This window comes from Falco punctatus (assembly GCF_963210335.1).
Source record: "Falco punctatus genome assembly, chromosome: 13".
NCBI classification, from domain to species: domain Eukaryota; kingdom Metazoa; phylum Chordata; class Aves; order Falconiformes; family Falconidae; genus Falco; species Falco punctatus.
The window spans coordinates 18,536,209-18,554,619 of NC_137593.1; the positions used below are offsets into that span (position 1 = coordinate 18,536,209).

Here is an 18,411-nt window from a genome sequence, read left to right on the forward strand (position 1 = left end):
TGTGGAGCACAGCAGGGCAGGCTGGTGGCCTTTGGGCATCCACAGAGCAATTAACGTTTCTGGCAGTAGCTTCTTGCCGTGAACGCTTATCCTGGGGATCAGGTGAGCAGGTACGGAGGACTGCACAAAACTGGTAGCTGTCTCTTGCTTGAAGCAGCTAAAAGGCATTTTTGGTACACATCGCAGCTGGGAAGCTGGAACTGTGGTCTGTAGTGATTTATTGGGGGGGTTTATATGGTGGAGAAACAAAACCACACTAAGGTCTGAAATATACCACCTTGCACTTTGCGTGTTCAGGTGAAAGGCAGGAAGACAAATACTTGAATTTTTTAGCTATGAGACAGGAACTTCTGTGCTTCTGTCCCCTATGTAAGCCAGTGACTGGGGTGCTGTTGCACAGATGTCTAAGGAGATACAAGCACCCTTTTTGGTAAAACTGCAGTTTCTCTGCTTAAGCTTATGAAACTAAACCTATACACATATGCAATTCTTGGCCAACCCTGTATATCTACAAGTAGCCTTAGCTGACAAATAAGAGTCTTCAGACATGGCTTTTAGACTGGCACATGTTTTCAACACACCTTTTGGGTGAATACTAGAAAGAAAGGAGGGACAGTAAGTGTTATTCAGAATTAGAAACAGTGCTGGAGCTTAGAAGCAACATTAGACTGAACAGTAGTTCAAAAGAATTAAAATGTATATCCACCCAAAAGAGATGAGAAGTTGCAGGCTGTATATTTTAAACAGTGAAAAGACAAGCCCAAAGAATGTCTGGTTATTTCTGAGAAATTTACTCTCCATGTATTGTGAAAGGTTTTGTGTCACCAATGCAAAATGAAGTGTCTTTGCTGTATCTCAGTAATACCTGGCATGGCAGAAAACTTGGGCACGTAGAGCACAGAGAATGGCTAAGAGAAGCCCTTCTGGGTTTATAGGGTCCTTTTGGAAACCCAGAATTTTTTACATTTGATGAATATGCTAGGGCTGACCACAGGCACAAAGAGGTCAGTTATTTGAAGCTAAGAAGAGATCCCAAAGCTGTGGCTGTATCAGACCTCTCTTACAGACAGTAGGCATGTGGCACGCACTCATTGCCATTGGTAACTTAATGCAGTAACACTAATGTCTCAGACTTCAGCTGACAGCTGCTGTTTTGGTCCAGCAAAGCAGGCCAGATCTTGTATAACAGAGAAAACAGATTTGGTGGCTTTGTACTGAGATGCTTTCAGCAATGAGTAAAATAAAACTTTGATCCTTTAAGGAGACAAAATTGCAGGCAAAGGCGCAAATTATGAAGTTCAACAGTCATGGGACTAAGCTAAAGATAACAGTTTCTTTGAAGAAATTATGAATAAAAAACAAACAAAAAAACCAAAAAAAACCAAAAAAAAAAAAAACAGAACCAGAACAGCAGCACATGAACCAACAGGAATCAGTAGTAAGAATTTGTTTATATTTTTCTACCTCTCTGAAAGAGAAACAAATGTATTACAAATCTCATTTAAATAAGAGAGAGCAAATGAAGAAACCTCCTGAACAAGAGTGTAATATCAAAACTTTCATTATCAAGACAACTGCATGCATTACTAAGTAGCTAGTGTCACATATGAGGATGAAATTTGTTTTTCTGCACTTGTGCAGAGCCAGTATCAGTTTAATACTTGTTGGGTATGCTTTTCATTTGCAGATTAGCAGTTTAATTTACCAGATGTTTGGAGTGCAGTAGCCAGAAAATTTATCTAATGCTATGTGATCGTTTTGGACATTCACTACCTTCTTACAATGTCAGTTTGATTGTCATTGGTGGGAATTCTTGAAATGACATGCTGCATCCTGTTTTCATGGGGAATTACTTTAAACAGTTCATTAACCTGGCTAACCTATGTTGTCAAACATAAGCAACCATTCCCAGTAATGTTTTCACTCAGTGAGGTCAGGGGAGAAAAAACTCAGCTAAAACCAGAAAGAACTTAAAATTGTCAAAAGTCATAAGTCTGTGGATGAGGAATCTGATCTGTTGATGAGTGGAACTGTGGGTGACAGGAGGAGGTAGACTTACAGAAGTAATAAAGAAATGAACTGTGTCATTTCCATGCTTTGTTTCACTAACCTGGTACACCCTATAGTGACAAAAAGCTATGGTTTATTTCCAGACATGCATCTCCACTTCTTCCTTTATTTTGCCACTCATCTGTTTTGAATTCTCTAATCCAGGCTACCTTAGCCTCCCATATAAACTCCACACTTCTTTTCCGGAAAACGTCAATTAATCTCCTCTTTTGGTTCCTGCTCTACTCCCATACATCACTTCTCCCTTTTCTGACTGCAGTGCCTGTACTAATGTCAGTCACTCTGTTCACAGTTCTGCCAATATGTACCCACCCTTCTTCTTCAGCATTCAGTCCTCTCCTCCTTCAAACACCCTTCCCTGAGATTGACTTGAGAAACTCTAACAAGTAGCAGTGACAGTTTGATATGTCTATAATTTGCTGCTGTGGTGTTCATTTCGTATATGATTTAGGCTATGATGGAATCACTCCTTCCAGTGATCATTATAAGCACACCCATTAGGTTAGCAGTGTTTTGCCATCTCCTTACTCAGCCCTCTGTAAATTACTCTTTCTTGTTAATGTAGTTTGTTTCGCTGTACCCTGAGTGAGTGAGTGGGAGGGAGGGATGGTTGGGGGGTGGGAGCCTTTGTCTGCACTGTGGGCAATGAACCTGAGCACTAAAACCTGCTTCAGGTCACTTCTTCATGCAGCTTGCCATTCCCCAACAACTTGGGTCTATGCACATTGTAAATTGGAGCACCTTCTAAAGAACAGTATTTTAAGCCATGGCTGGCACCTGAACAGCCAGGAATCAGAACAGTAAGTTCCACGTTCAGGCAGCAGAGTGTCTTGTGTGCTAAGGAGCAGGAACAGCCTGATAGGAGAGGCTGGGAGAGCTCACTCCAGTGAGGATACCAACCTGGGATCCTGGGGATCCCAGCAGCAGTCCCTCCATGTACACTCCTCTACCTTACATTCGTTCAGGCTCAGCTGGAATGCTGCAGCTGCCTGTCAGAGACGGTATTGAGTTATTTAACAATGGGGAAACAGCTTCAACATGAAGGACCAGGAAAACAAGCACTAAGAGTAGTTTTGAGCATTCCCCCAGAAGTGGAAAAGGCAGTCTCAGTTTTCTCTCAGAAGAAGCAAAATGAATTAAACTTTTGCATCAAACAATAGCTTTACCTGCCAACTGACTGGCTGATGTGCGGCAGCAGCGCCCACTGCCCCTGCGCACTGTGCAGGCTGCTGCCTGGTGCTGGCGGTGCTCCCTGGGGAGCCTGCCTGGCCCTGGCAGGGACAGTGCCTTTGGAACACTTCACAGGCAGCAGGAGCTCAGTGTCAGAAATTTGGGGGGACTGTTTCCTTTTTATTTTTTACCACCTCTTGGCTTACCAGTGGATTAGTTAGTGCTTCAGCCTGTATGTACAGTACACCTTCCCTTCCACTCACTTTACTGGAAACAGGGAACAATTACACTGGATATTTCTGTTTTTCTTCTAATAACAAGCACAAATTTAGTATGTGCAGATTAATACTAGGACTGCTGGGATTTTTTTGGTGCCCAGTACGAATTTTAAACCTTCTTTTTTAGTCTCGTCAACCTTGGATGATTTTTGTTAATCTCTTTAGATTCCCTCATTCATTATCTTCACTTCAAGACTTGCCTGATTATTATCAAGTATCACCAATGCCCATGACACATAATAGGTAGTCAGTGGGTTTTTTAATCAAAGCTATGCTTTCTCTTGGTTGTGGCATCACAATTTATTACATAGCTAATTATTCTTAACCGCTACGTAAAAAAGTTTGCTTCCTAGATCTTGATTCAATTCAGTACACAGCTGAAAGAAAAAGGACTTTTTTTCAAAAAAATCCTAACACAGAATCTGATGCTGCCATGCACATTTCCCAGCTACTCAAATTCAGAACTGGTCAACAAGTCCTGTATAACCCCGAGTGGTCACTTTTAAGACTGGGACCTACCCTCTGTGCTCTGAGTTGGCTACATGGACTTGCAATAACCAGCTTCTGCGTATTATGGTAGTTTTTTCTTTTCTGGGAAAGCTTTGATTTATGAATTGCTGAAAACCTGGATTTCATTGAACTAAGACATCTTTGTGTTACAGTTCAAACCTTTTAAACAGAAAGATGCACAGCAGTTAGGAAGCCTAGACCTGGATAATTGGCTGATGATGATCGGCTCTCCCACAGATACACCAGATGCTGGTGTGGTAGGATATTGTATAGAACTAATTACTTAGTGGTGACTATGTAGCCAGTTAGATTTGTATGGTTTTTTCTTGCATGGTGGTTAGTTTTCCTGCTGGAGTGGCAGCACAGGGTGCATGAGCTAGGTAAGTCCAGAAAGCTTGAATGTAAGCGTTCAGCACCCAGACAGAACTGTTGTAGAAGCAAGAGCGTTCAGCAGGCCGAGGGGGCTGCAGTGCTCATCTCTGCGGTAATCTTAAATTACTTGGGTACTGTAGTTCCGGCACAGCTTACTTAGAATATCCCAAAGGGCTGTTCTTGTATTTTCTTTCAGCAATGAAAAACTGAGGTGGTCCTTGTGAGATTGCATAGTTACCATAATTTCCTACACCAGGCACAGCACATCTCCACCAGCAGCAGAGCTGTTCATTACATGCAATGGCTCTTCAGAATATTAAAGGAAGAAAGACGACACGTCTCTTAGTTTTCAGAACTGTGTTTAAATTAAGTCCGAATTCTTTTCCCCCAAGAGTCATTTGTAACTGTCTTTGCTATTTCAATATGAAAAGGGAAGAGATCAAATCAGCAGGGTAACAGTTCAAAAACGTGCTTATAGATTGCTTCTCTTCTATGTTGTCAAGGCGATGTCTTCCCTCTCAGTGAAAAACGTGTATTACCATTGTAGACATCCAATAAAAATGAACAGCTCATTTACTTTTAAAAGGAAAAGATTTGTGTGCTGTGATATTGAAATGAAAAACTCATCATCCTCACACATATTCTGGAATAAGACCCTCCCCTCAACTAGAAAAGTAATTTTCTTGAATATGTAAAAATACAGAAGTAATAGCATGGCTACTAAGGAGCTTAGTTGAGCTTAGTTAAATGGTTGCATTGTACCTGCCAGTAAATTCAGCCCTAAGCATAATATATGCCATGAATTCAGTGAAATCCAATGGTCACGGTATTCACATTCTTAAAAGTAAGTAGCGTATGTGAACTGTATCAGTGGTTTGCATGATGTCATTTAAATACTAGTATAGTCACCAACTACAAAATGTTGATACTTTTAGAAGTACAACCATATTTCTAAGGTTATGGAAATCAATAACGTACATAATGGAACAGCACATATTTGCTGAGTACAACAGATGATTTTCTGATTCAGAAGGCATGGCTGTTAAGGTATAAGGTATTAGAAAAATAATTAACTACTGAAAAAAATAGAGGCAGACAATAAACAAATAATACATTTAAAATAATCATCCAAATCTAGTAATTAAAAACAAAAAGAGAAGCCATAGAATCAGGTTTGGTTTGGCATGGATTGCTTTTGGATCCAAAGAACTAGACCTCTCTATTATACTGCATCTTTCCCCAGCTGAAGTTGTTACAGCGATCCCTCAATAAAACAATAGTAATTTTGCAAAACCTGAAGTGCATGCCTCTTTTTATTTTTTGTTCCTTTGAATCAAAAGAACTTCAACATTGCAGTGCTGATCAGAGTAAAATGTAAACACATCAAAGACATGAAACGAGGCAACCTCAGCTGTTAATAAAGTTAATAGGAAGAGCATGGCTGCTGCTGGATTCTGCTGAATCAGGGTGACGTCTCTGTCCCAGAGACAGTGAGCACCTTCAGCTTCCTTCATACTGTGAGTTATGGTCATTGGGCGCTTTTGGATGCATTACAAAATACAAAAAGTTCATGCTGCCTTCTTATTTTTACTTTTAAAAAAGGAGCCTGAACAAGGTAATGGCTGTGATACAGGTGGTTGATTTAGATGTCCTTTCCATTTATAATGTCTGATCTAACTACATGGTCAGCTGCACTGAAGTTACTGTAGGATCTGTGACCGCGGTGCAAGTGAACTTGTCTGTATCTGAACTAACATCCAACTGCAGATCCAGTAATGCATCTGCAAGGACCAAGCACAAAAAACAGCAAGCAGCATCAAAGAGCAATTTCATCCCTCTCAGATTCTCTGCAACCAAATCACCTCTTGATTTTCAAGTGGATAACTGAAAATCCATGTCTACACATAGCCTGGTCAATATTTTTGCATTAGGTGTAAATGCAAGGATACTAATTTAGCAACTACTCACGTAATCACACTGCAGGCAACGATAAGGTTATCTGAGATCTTAACCTGAGCTCAGCTGATGATGCAGATAGTCCTGCTGGACCTTGTGCATCCCAGCGAGAGCAAGCATTTCAAGCCCACGTGTCACAACAGTTTCATAGTTATTCTGAAGTTCATTGCAAAGCAGTGGCTGAAGAAACTCTGCAGTTTATTTACATTGTGACCCCAAGGAAAAAATTTAGATTAAGTTAATAACTTACTGATCTGAGTCACCTTTAGATTCTCAGAGATAATGTCCTATGTTCCTTATGTATAGTTAAAAAGGCAGTAGATTTTAGGGGGCAGAAAGAAGGAGGGTTCATGTTGCCAAGAAAACCTCAACCATAACTTCTTGGACTGAAATCTCATGCTTTCCTTATGATGGTATAAGCAAGGAAAAAATTGAGAAAGTTGCCTTTATACCTATCACACAATCCTGTTAATCACATTACAGTCCATGGAAAAAAACTTTCAAAATTCAAGCAAGCTAAGCCAAAGACAATATTTGTAGTATCTTGATAGAATTATACAAAAGCATGTTTTATCATATTAAAAGCCAAGGTAATCTGAGGCAGCTTAATTTTATTCACATCTCTGGCAATGTTATGCTTTTTAAAAAAAACATACTTTGAAACAAATGGGTTTCAAGACTTTGTTTTCTATAAGTTATCACATATTGCTATTTATTGACATATTAACTTAACATCAAAATTGAGAAGATCTGTGTTCCTTTGGAACATTAGTAGCAAACCAGAATTGTTCAAGAATATTTCAGGCATGTAAATTATGTTAAAATAAGATTTGTTGTGAATAAGCAGTGACAGAATGTATTCTTTGTCATTAAAATAACTTCAGAATGTACCCTGACATTTTAACTAGATAGTTTGTGAAATAACTGCAGGTGGTCATAGAAACAATACTGGATTAAAGAGAATAGGAAATTTCTGTGAATATTTTAGATGAAGACACTTACTTTTGGACTATTGTTTTACTTTTCTGGTATCATTAGTTCAGGTAAAAACATAGTGGTTTGTGAACGCTATTATAATGCTAAACAACATTGGGAAAAATTAGCAGGAATCTAAACCAATTTGGCTTTCTTTCAGCTAAAAAGGTCTGGAAACCAGAATGGAGTCAAAGAAATAATACATTTACTAGATAGGTACTTTTGAACGTACTTCAGATACTGTTAAAGTAAAATATTTACCATAATCAAATTGAGTTTAGTAAGGACCAACATCACAGCTACATACAGTAGGTTTGACCAGTCATTTTTTTAGAATACAGATGTGTTGGTCAGGCTGCCTGTCTGGGGAAATGAATGACAACAGACTATGAACTGCCTTCATTCTTACAGCCGTAGAAATTATTTTACAATTGGGTAATGTAATTTCTGAGAACTGCAGAAGAAGAGTAGACATCCATGCAAGAATATCTACCAAAGCTGCTGGCTTTGCTCACAGCAGCAAAGTCTTGGTTCTATCTGGAGTGGGCAAAAGCAAAGAATTCAGGGGGGTAGGTTCATAGTACCTGCTCAGATCTTCTGTTCTGCCAGACACAAGATCAAAATGTCTTTGGTGGCTTGCCAAAATATCTGCAAGTGACCATTATGTTGAGGATTAGGGTAATCTGACCATTTAACTTAAAATGCTCCCTCCTTCATTAATTAGAACAACCACACAGGCTAGTGTGGTTATTTGGTGGTAGGAAGGATCGTTCTGCACTAGCACTGTCCCTGTCTTATAAAAGACGTGGCGTAACACCAGTTCAGCTAGTTGCATGCCACACAGATTCCCGGTAAGAGAATCACTTCATCCTGTTCTTTATCCCTCCACTTGGATTGACTTGTATCTCAGAAATGCCCCCCCAAAAAAAGAAAAAAACATTTAAAAAAGGAAAAATAAAAAGAGGTTATCATGCTTCACTGATTAGTTCTGTGGCTTACTGGTGTCTGGGGAGTCTTCAGGCATTTGGAATAAATATTTTGTTATCGTTTTCTTCAGTATTCAGAAACATTAACTGCATCTTCAACTACGCTATAGTGAAGTCAACTGTAGGATCTCATGATTTGTAACAGCATGATACTATGGCCTCTCAGCTGGTCATATGTATAGTTTCGGGGTTTTTTCCCCCCAAGATCTCAAGGTGTTCTATAATTCAGAGTCTGTGTTGAAGAACTTGGTTTCCAGTACCACCAGTCCCTTTTCACTAACAGCATGGCCCTTTATCTTTTTTTAAAATAGCTGGAAATGATTCTGCAACAATAGGAAACTCCCAGACTTCTCCCTTAAATACCTGGGGACATGTCAGCCCTCTGTTAATCTCAAATTTCCAAAGCCAGATTTATTATATCTGAGGAAAGTTGGTACAAAATATTCCAGAAAGTCTGCCAAACATTAGAAATATGCCATTCAAACATGAAAGCAACGTTCACCTTCCTGTCATGCGCATAATCCAGAGTACCTGCCACATTTCAATTACACTTTTACAGTCTAACAAGGAAAACACTGGAACAGCTAACAAGTTTTGATTAGCTACATGCATTTTCTATTCAAATAAAATCATGACATATGCATTTACTTTTAAGTTATGAACATCTTTGTCACATTTCCTTTCAGAAATACTTAGTATCTGTTTTGAATTTAATTAATGAAAATATTTTATAAAGTAGATTTGAGATCTTTAAATGGTAGCTTTTAAAAAAAGTTGTCAGTGAAATACTTGATTGCATGTGCTGGGCTTTGAGGTCTGTTTTATCACTATTTGACTCTGGTTGCTCTAATGCTCAGAATCAGAAACTCACTGCATCAGCCAGTGGCAAAAAGCTGGTTGAGAAGCTCAACTGTGAAAATATAAACAAGATGCCAAAAAATTACTTGAACTAGTCAAGATTAACATCCTCCACATGAAATCACCAGTTTCTTCCTATGTCACGTTCCACTGGTTCTTCTGAAATGCCCACCTGACAGTTTGTACATAGCAAAAGGGTGAGGAGCACTCAGAGAACATGAGCTGTTTGTTAGATACAAGAAACGTTTAAAACAGACTTTTTAAGAATTACTCCGTGGTTTATGGCACGAAAGCCTAATTTGCAACATCTTTGACTTCATCTTGAAAAGGGCTGAGAATTTCCATTTCTAGTTGAAATCAGTGGGAGCTGCTTGCACATTTATTATGCATTTAATTCAGACCAAATTCCACCAGATTCCAGCTGCATCACAATGTTTTTTCCATTATCTTTAAAAGAAGTAAGAACAGATAGCATGACACCCTTGGAATATTACACTGTGCTGCACTAACAATGTAATCTATATTAAGAATAGGCATTGCCATCAAAAGTGCAGTAGTAATATAAGTTGTTTAATGAATACACAGTCATGAACATTCCTGTTTGAGAGGATAAACAAGTGTTTCTTCTTTATCCTCCTTCCTACAGCACAAGGACAAGTGCTATTGTACAGCACACTTACACATGCTAACTGAACAAGGAATTTTTAGTGGGACATCTTTTAAAGAATATTTCTGATTTTGTGTTGCTTCTTGATGACTTAGTAGGCTTAAATAGCTGCAAGCCGGCTGCTTTGCTGTAGGGGAAATGAAACAACCTTATTGTGTTGTTTCTGTAATGCCTGTGCCTGAAAATAGTGAATTCAGTCTGTATCTCTCTAAAATCATCTTCCCAATCAGCACTACCCACTTAAGTTACATACAGACTGACTAATTAGATTGAAGAATCCTTCTTTTAACAAGATTTCTTACCTTTCTTGCAATCAAACCCTCAAGAGTGTCTCAACTCCCCCCCCGTAGCTGGCATTCCAGAGCTGAGGATGGGCTCCTTGCTTTCAGGGCAGAAAAGCAGTCTTGGCTGGCTTTCAGCCCATCTCTCTTAAAGTGCAGTTCTTTAGCCCTCCCTGAATTTAAAGGTCTGTTCCTTAATCTTTCCCAGGTTCAGTCATTCTTCCTCATCAGACCTTGTCTGGTTGCTAGCTGTTGATCCAGGGCTTCTTATACCTTCTAAAAATCCTCCAAATCAGGAGCTTTTTAAAGAGTCTGCTACAAATGCTGCATCCTATGTAGCGTTCAAGGTGTTTTCTTTCATTGCTTTATGCAGGAAGAGAACTCACGGTTCCTCGTGTGCTTTTTCTGTAGCCTCTTCTGACCAAGGTCCAAGCCTGTCCTTTCTAGAAGGTTTCTTTAGTAAGTAGCCATTCTACCAGCACAAAAAAGGTCCACCTGGAATTGTCCTAAAGTTATGTCAAATCTGGGGATAGCTGGGAAAAAGGCAAGATCACTATCAGCTGTATGCAAGCACCCAGTTTATATTGGGTTGGCTCTCTGTCAGTAAACTGCTGAAATACGTTAACCATAACAAAAAAAAGAAAAGAAAAAAAGAAGAAAAAAACCCCAAAACCACCAAGCAACCCAATCATCTGTCATTCAGCTCCTGATTGTCAACTCTTTGATTTGATTGTCTACTCTTTTATCTGAGTAAACCTGCCATAATTATTGAACGTGGAGAAGGTTGTCAGGCTTGTGCATAAAACCTTGTTATTTTTCCTTTAAGAATTAAATCAGTAAAGGAAGGAAGGAATATTTCTAAGTAAATCATATAAAATTTAGTTAGTTTGGTTTACGTTGACTCTTCAGTAAAAGTCATCAGTTCTTTTATATTTTTAAAACATGTCTTGAAAGAAGGCTGATCATTGTTAGTATTTCCAAAGGCTTCTATATTTGTTTGTTTTTTAAAAAATTTGGAGCAGAATAATGGAGATTCAGAGGTCTGTGAACATGGAAGGAAAAGTCTTTTTTATTGTGTGGCGTACCATAGTATGAGTTGTCTTTTCTCTGCTCCCTTTTTTCATTGGCACAGATCTAAAGACCTGGTCTTTTTGCAGATGTATCACCAATAAAAATGAAACTTAAATCAAGAGTACCCCAGTGACATTATGAAATGAGCAATCTGAATATAAAGCACTTTAACTTCTACTCTTTTTAGTACACTGGTCTGTAAAACTAGCAGCCCAATCCTGTACCTGCTTGACTGCATATAGACACTCAGGTCTGATAACGATGGGAAGTATTCAGTATTTTCTGTTCCCAGTGAAGTCAACAGCAGCCAAAGAAGACTGAACCAAGTCTATGAACACCTTAGAAGATCTGACCCTGATATTGCCAGTGATTATATTCTGCACATGGGTTCCAAATCCATAACAAAATCAGAAAGACATTTGTTTGAGGTATTTATAGAGTGTCTGTTTGACTAACCATCTGTGCCCTGATTGAAGTATACACATGGTCCAGACTGAATAAAAACCAATCATATGGATTAAAATAGTAACTTCGACACTGTTACATCTAAAGATTTTACTGCTAGTGACTTTATTGACCTCTTTACATGTAAAGGTAAATTTAAAAATTGTAAAATCTGAAACGTAGCATGAGGAAAGAGTTTGCCTAGTCTGTCCACTTTGGAAAGGCTTTGAAGTTAAGGGATGCTGTTTGAGTACTGCATGCCTTTCAAAACTGCTGTTTGCTTAAGGTCTGGATTAAGCTAGCTGCCTTCCTCAGTTTCTGAATAGCTTTGGGGTTTATTTGTGAGTGTAAAAGTAAGAATATGCTAGCGTATTTTGCCATGCTTTCACTTGTCTCATATTTCTGTTTCAAAATACAATTCATTCCTTTTTTTGTTCTTCATGGTGTTCAGTACAAATGTTAGCAAAACATTAGAAATGTAGCCGACTATAGCTTAGGGTTAATTGCACTGAGAAACCTCACTGTGTTTGTTCAGTTTGCTTCCTTCATCAAAATTATCTTTTTCATGGATCAGTATGTTTTGTATGTTCAAAACACTGAGATTAGGAGTCATAATGGAAAGATGAAAAGCACTAGGCTATAATAGCATCGATTCGGAATATACATATAATGGTCATTTATTATATATTGAAATTGCTTCTTAGGAATGATTATTGAACAGCAAGTTTTTGGAAGCTGGTTATGCTCGTTCAAGATGGTAGGAAATAGAAGTTTCTGATATTGTTTCACAAGATTAATTTTCTTTAATGATAACCTGGGGAATTCTTTAAATTACCTCTTCTCAGTTGATGTAGCACCATCTGCCACATCTGCAAAGAAGATAATTATTTTTAGGAGCAGCTGTGGTTTTTTTATTAAGTCTTGAGTCATCAAGGTCAGTATTTTTGAATTATTCAATGTATGAAAATAGAAGCAATTGTTTTGCATTTTGGTCAATAATAAAGGATGTATTGTTACTATAGTTAGTCCCATAAACCTCATAGCTATTTACTACAGTCTTCTAATTTCCAAGAAATTTGTTGCATTCTTTGTGATAGCATTTAGCTTTGTAGGAAAAAAGTATCAGTCATAAATTATGAAACAGTAAGAAAGCACCTGGTGGCAAATAAGTGACTGTGGAGACTCTTCTGTTAATGGAAATATTAAAGTGAAAATGGCATACTTCTTAAGATGGAAGGTCCAGGTTCCCAGCTTCTGTTTCAAAAGCTGAATGGTAAATTAGGATCTCTCACACCAAAGGAAAAATCCCCAAATGAGCCATCCTTTGACAGAATTCCCTTGTTATGCCTGTGGCCTTCCATGACAGCTCTAAATTAGATGCACACATCTAAGTCAGATGAGCATTCTCCAACACATAATAAACAAGGGGAACCAAGCAAAGGTGAGAATTAGGAACTGAAACTTTCAACAGCTTGCTTTATGTCGCAGTAAAAAGGCTCTCATCTGTGCCAGATGCCTTGAAAGTCTAGTGCTTTGTGTAAACTCTTAAAGTGAACTAATGAGTATAGTACGTGAATGCAGAGGTATCATTTGATGATGAGGTGGCTACATCTCTGCAGCAGCTTCTATCAGCTTCCTGCTGTTGAGGTACTAATGAGAGCAGGCAGCTCCTCAAAGACAGAATAGTTTTTCCCTGGGGAGTTAATGGAAAGTAGGTTTATCTTACTGGCTTTACTAGAGTGAACGTGGCAGAGCTGTATGGCCTGAGGAGGGTCTCTTAAGAAATCACACAGGTGTTGAAAATCCCAGCTTAGAAAAGGTGGCCACAGGATAAAGAAAAAGAGGAAACTTTGATCTAACTGAGAGATGAGATAATTGAAAAAGAGATGTTGAAAGCCCAAACCCGTGTTCCCTGTTGAAAGAAAGACCCGTGAATCTGAAGCTAGCTAGACAGAGCCTCATACACTGCACCTCCCTGAATTAGGGAAGACTCAGGTTTGCGACGTTGGATGCCCAGCCTGAAGAAGCTCAGCTAGATGCTCATTTTTCCATCAGTTAGTGTGTACTGCTACATACCTACTTTGTGTGATACCTAGAGGTATGTAGCTGACCATCAGTGGTGGCCAAAGTGTAGGGGTATGTTTCTCTATACTTTTTTTTAGAAATTGTATACCCATAAACTCACTGAGGAAAAGGCTGTGGAGTCTAAAACTGTTTCTGAATTTAGCTCTCATAATTTAGCATTTCGTTGTTAAAATCACTCTGCTTTTCAGTCACTCTGAACCCCGACTGCATGAATCTGGTTTGCAAACAGTGGGAGCCTGGATTTCATGACTGGCACAACACTAGAGATGCACTGCAATGCAGCGTGAGAGTAAGGGTTCTGCTCTACAGTTAACAGTACAGGAAACAGGAACCCTAAGATAAGAAAGAAGCTCTGGAAGTGTTACAGATACTCGTAAATGTGTTATCCCTTGTCGTGTGAAACGCAGTTGCTGATTTTACCTTGTGCTCTGAGTAATCAGCTGGATGTGACATACAGCTCTGATGACTGGGATAGCTAACAAGAGAATTTAGGATTACCAGATTTCAGTAACACCAAAAGCAGTTGTTGTTGCCTGTCTAAACTTCAGTCTGAGATGGAGCCTTTTCTCGTTCAAAACATTTAACGGCGTTCTACATTTATGTCCCTCATCACATACTTTAAACAAGCATTACAAATCAAAAGTGGGTTTATTTTGGAAAGAACACAGATTTTAAACACTTAAGGATATTTAACAGATCTTTTTGATTGCCACATGACTAGAAAGGCAGCTTTATACACATAAAGTATGGAACGTGTAATGTGTAACCCCTTACTGGAGCATCATCCAGAGAGAGCACAAATTTGTTAATACTCCAGAATGTGACTCCTCAACTATATTTTCCAGCTATGCTTTAATTACTATTTTATTTATACTATTTAATTACAGTCCCCAAAGGCCTTCAGTTAGTGGCCACACTATCACATTTGTTGCTTCTAGATTCAGCGACACTTTGTGCACTAGAATTTCAGCTCCCTGCACACAATGTAACTCAGAGTATAGTCATTATCAGTATGTCAGCTCCCTGAGGGCAAAGCGGTGGCAAAGTCACTCATTCTTCCTCTCAGTGAAGAGCAGGAGAAAACAACGGGCCTAGTACTTCAACCTGCAGGCCAGACTTCATTTGTGATTTACTATTAGATTGCAGAAGCGATGCATCCTATAAAAAGAGGCAGTGCACCACTGCTGCTGGGAGTACCGAGTGTTACCTAGTACAGAAGCTGCATCTAAATGTGGGCTTACCAAGGAGGGCACTTAACTTATACAATATTTGACCCTCTGAATATGACGTTCTTATTTTAATGAAAATGTAAAACCAGAATGACTTCATATGTTTAATATCCCTCACCCTCTTAAAGAATAAAGAATAGTAAAGAGTTACTGTTTATGTATATAATCTGAGCAATGGAACAGAATTTTGTAAACAGAGAAAAGTCTCCTTTCTAGATATAAATGGTGCTAGTATCTTAGAGTATTAAGTAGTACCACACTTAGCAAGTGAACTCAGTTAACCTACTGATCTCACTCGTGCATCTGTATTCAGTCCTTCCCTGCAGCTCAGGAAGCTTCCCCCCAGTTAGCAATTAATAAGTGCTAAGTTAGTTTTATATTTTTCATTCACTCTTCTAATTCCAGCACATACACTTTTCTAAAATAATTACAGAGTAGCACCACACATATCAGCAAAATTCTTATTGACAGTTACTTGTCAAGTGAAAGTGGGTATATTCATAACTGGTCCTAAGCAGTATCAAGTGAAATATACATACATGAATCTTTGAGAAAAAGGTAGATTTACTGATGTTTGAGTGTGGATTTAGGCAAAAAAATGAAAGTAGTGTCCTTTTAACATACCGGTTTAAACTCCAGTGAAGGCAACTTACGAAAATGCATTTTAGTTTTTAATTGAGTGTACCAGGAAATGGCACATGGTCTGTTATCACAATTGATGAAAGATTATTTGTTAAGGCACAGTAACCTGGTCGCCTGTTATGATCCAGCACAACGTGTTCCATGTCTTCTCATAGTTGACTTGCAATAAACGAAGAGCACTCTAGAGACCCAATTTGGGAAGCAGAACTTGGTCATGTAGGATGCTCTTTTCCTAGTATGTTTCTGGAGAAATAGCCCTTTTGCACTGGATGGTCTTTAATTGCGATCACATCATGTCCAGGCAGAGAAGCTTGAGCTGTGACAGTTTGATCTGTTGTATGGATGGACATCTTACACAAGTGGCCTAAACTATTCCAAAAGAAAAGTGTGAGGGGTAGTACCAGCTGTGCACACAAATAACTTGACTGTGGAAGCTTATTTTTATGGTTTTGTATTTCACATCTGCACAGTCCCAAAGTAAATATAGTTTCGTTTTGTACAACTGACTCGCAAAACAGTGTACTTGCATTGCTTTTGCTTACCTTTGCTCCAAACCTACAACATATCAAGATATTCCATCTAAATTACAGAATTAATTCAACTGCTCCCCATCGTGTTTTTTACACTTTAATCACTACCCCTTTACTTCTATCCAGGCAGGTGAAAATATAGCAAAAAATTATTTTGTCTGTCAAGCTGAATTAATGCAGCAAGTATTTAATTTTCTGCTCCAAGCTGCCTGCTTATGAAAACAAGCTAGGACCACTTTTTACAGTGTCATTCAAAAGGGGCAGATGTGATAATAGGCAGCTATATGCTATCTTGTAGTCTTCAGAAGACATTGGTCTGCTATTTTGTATCCAAAAAGGGAAAACCAGGTAATAAATAGACTACTAACGTCAGCAAGGAGAGTATAGACAGCTTCTTGTAATCTAAGTTACATCACTTTACTGAACTGTATGTTGGTATCATTTGAGGTATCTGTGTGGCTGAGTCACTGGAAAGGTTTTTGGGCATTTGTTTCTTTTCTGTTCTTCAGCAACTTTGAATCTCCACTGATGCCTGAAGTTCCAGAGCACCAGGGCAGCAGCACAGACAGTTTGGCAAGCAGTTTGGGAAGCTCTGTCACAGCATGTAAGAAGGTAACTTCTAAGTTTATGTTATTTTCAAAGACAGATATATCCCAGGTTATAGCTTTGCTTTTTAGCTTTTGTCTTTATTGGGGAATACAAAATATAACTGATACCTAAAAAAGAAAAGGACTGATACAGAGAAATAAATTTTGGGTGCTGTTATCGTGCCTTGCAATTTTGTCTGCCTGGTCTATACTTGTCTGTCCCAAAATACATTATGCATATATGGGAGATAAACATTTCTATTTTTCCTCATTATCTGACAATATGAAATAAAAGCCGTGCATACTTTCAGGACTGCTTTTCAATAGGTGGCAAATTTCTGGGACCTAGCCTGAGGGTCTAGAGCTTTGCTTCTCTCAGGTCAATACGATGGAGGGTCCTTCATGAAAAGCTTTTCTGCCTTCCCTAATATCTGACTGGAAGGGTTTCAGCAACCCAGAAGGTAGTACAGCTTTGACCATTGCTGGGTTTGTTGCCTCAAAATGGGTTTATACATAGTTATTTAATTTAGAGGATGTGGCAGGGGAAAAAAAAGCAGTGCCTGTGTGTGCATGTATGTCATTAGGAGAAGTCAGATATGACTGACATTATTTTATGCATGTAGGTAATTTTGGTACAACTGAGAATACACAGGTGAAGGCCATGGATGCTTGCTTTTATTCCTCCTCCCCAGGGCCAGGTTACGGCAGTGCAGCCTGAGGAAGGGGACACTGCCAAAGACCCGTTGAGGAGGGCAGGCCATCTTTCATCTCTCACTTTGCAATAACCCTCAGAGCTCTACTGTCTCCCACAGGCGTAATTCTAGAGCTGATAAGAAAGCTTTTGTCCTAACACAGAAATGTTATAAAATTTCACAGTTCATTCAGTCTTCCCATAATTCTTACTGTTTTTCCTTTTCCTTCCACTAGTAATAATAATGCTTTCCTTTTGTTCGTTTTTTTTCCCCCCGATACAACAACAATATATATTTATACACGTAAGCACAGAGAGAGAAAGATAAAAAATGTAGAAGATTTATTTTCCTCATCCTGAAAACTGTACTGTGGCTCTGGGGAGGGAGCTTTGTCTGCCTATGGAAATTTTCTTAAATGTAAAATCAATTATATAAAAAAAGAGCTCAACAGACTGATGCGTAAGCTGCAACTGGGCTTCTCCAGCTCACGCCAACATGGCTAAAAGACCAAGTATCAATATTTCATTTGACCAAAGGGTTTGTTTATTTGCAGAACAATACCTGATTTTTAACAAATGCTGCCGACTGTAGTTGGAATCTTCATAGAGGCAGAAATAGACAGAAAACCCATTGTGCAGGAGAACAGCTTAATTTTTTGTTTAATCTCAGAGTCATCTGTTTTATATACTGAAGGACAAGTGGCACAGCACTGAGAAGTGCCACCACTGTGTTTACAAATGCTCCCAGCTTGGTCACCTTCAGAAGCACCACTCCCTTTTAAAGGCTAGCCTTTACCACATGATTTAGAGCTGCTTCACCTGTCTGATCCCTTACATCTGAACTTTTCACTGTAACACGAGTAAATTTTATGATTGTCGGCACACTGAAAGAAGTGATTCACTTCTGCCAACACTTCTGACAAACAGCAGGATATTTTGGGCTTTACAGCATTGTCACAGAATGTATTACCATTCTTTTTTTGTGTGGGGAAAAGGATAAAGAATTACC

At 38.8% G+C, this 18,411-nt stretch overlaps 1 protein-coding gene across 4 annotated transcripts in view; it reads left to right on the forward strand.

Annotated features, from left to right (window-relative positions):
* The first annotated feature begins 8,879 nt into the window (after positions 1–8,879).
* The window catches only part of SPHKAP (SPHK1 interactor, AKAP domain containing), a 60,173-nt gene continuing 50,641 nt past the window's right edge, over positions 8,880–18,411 (forward strand). For all 4 annotated transcript variants that reach the window (XR_013931687.1, XM_080409511.1, XM_080409512.1 and 1 more), the window contains exon 1: positions 8,880–16,736. Coding sequence is in view for 3 of the 4 variants with exons in the window: in XM_080409511.1 (XP_080265637.1) it covers positions 16,554–16,736 (183 nt within the window). In the remaining variant the exon portion in view is untranslated. The remainder of the gene's footprint in view (positions 16,737–18,411) is intronic.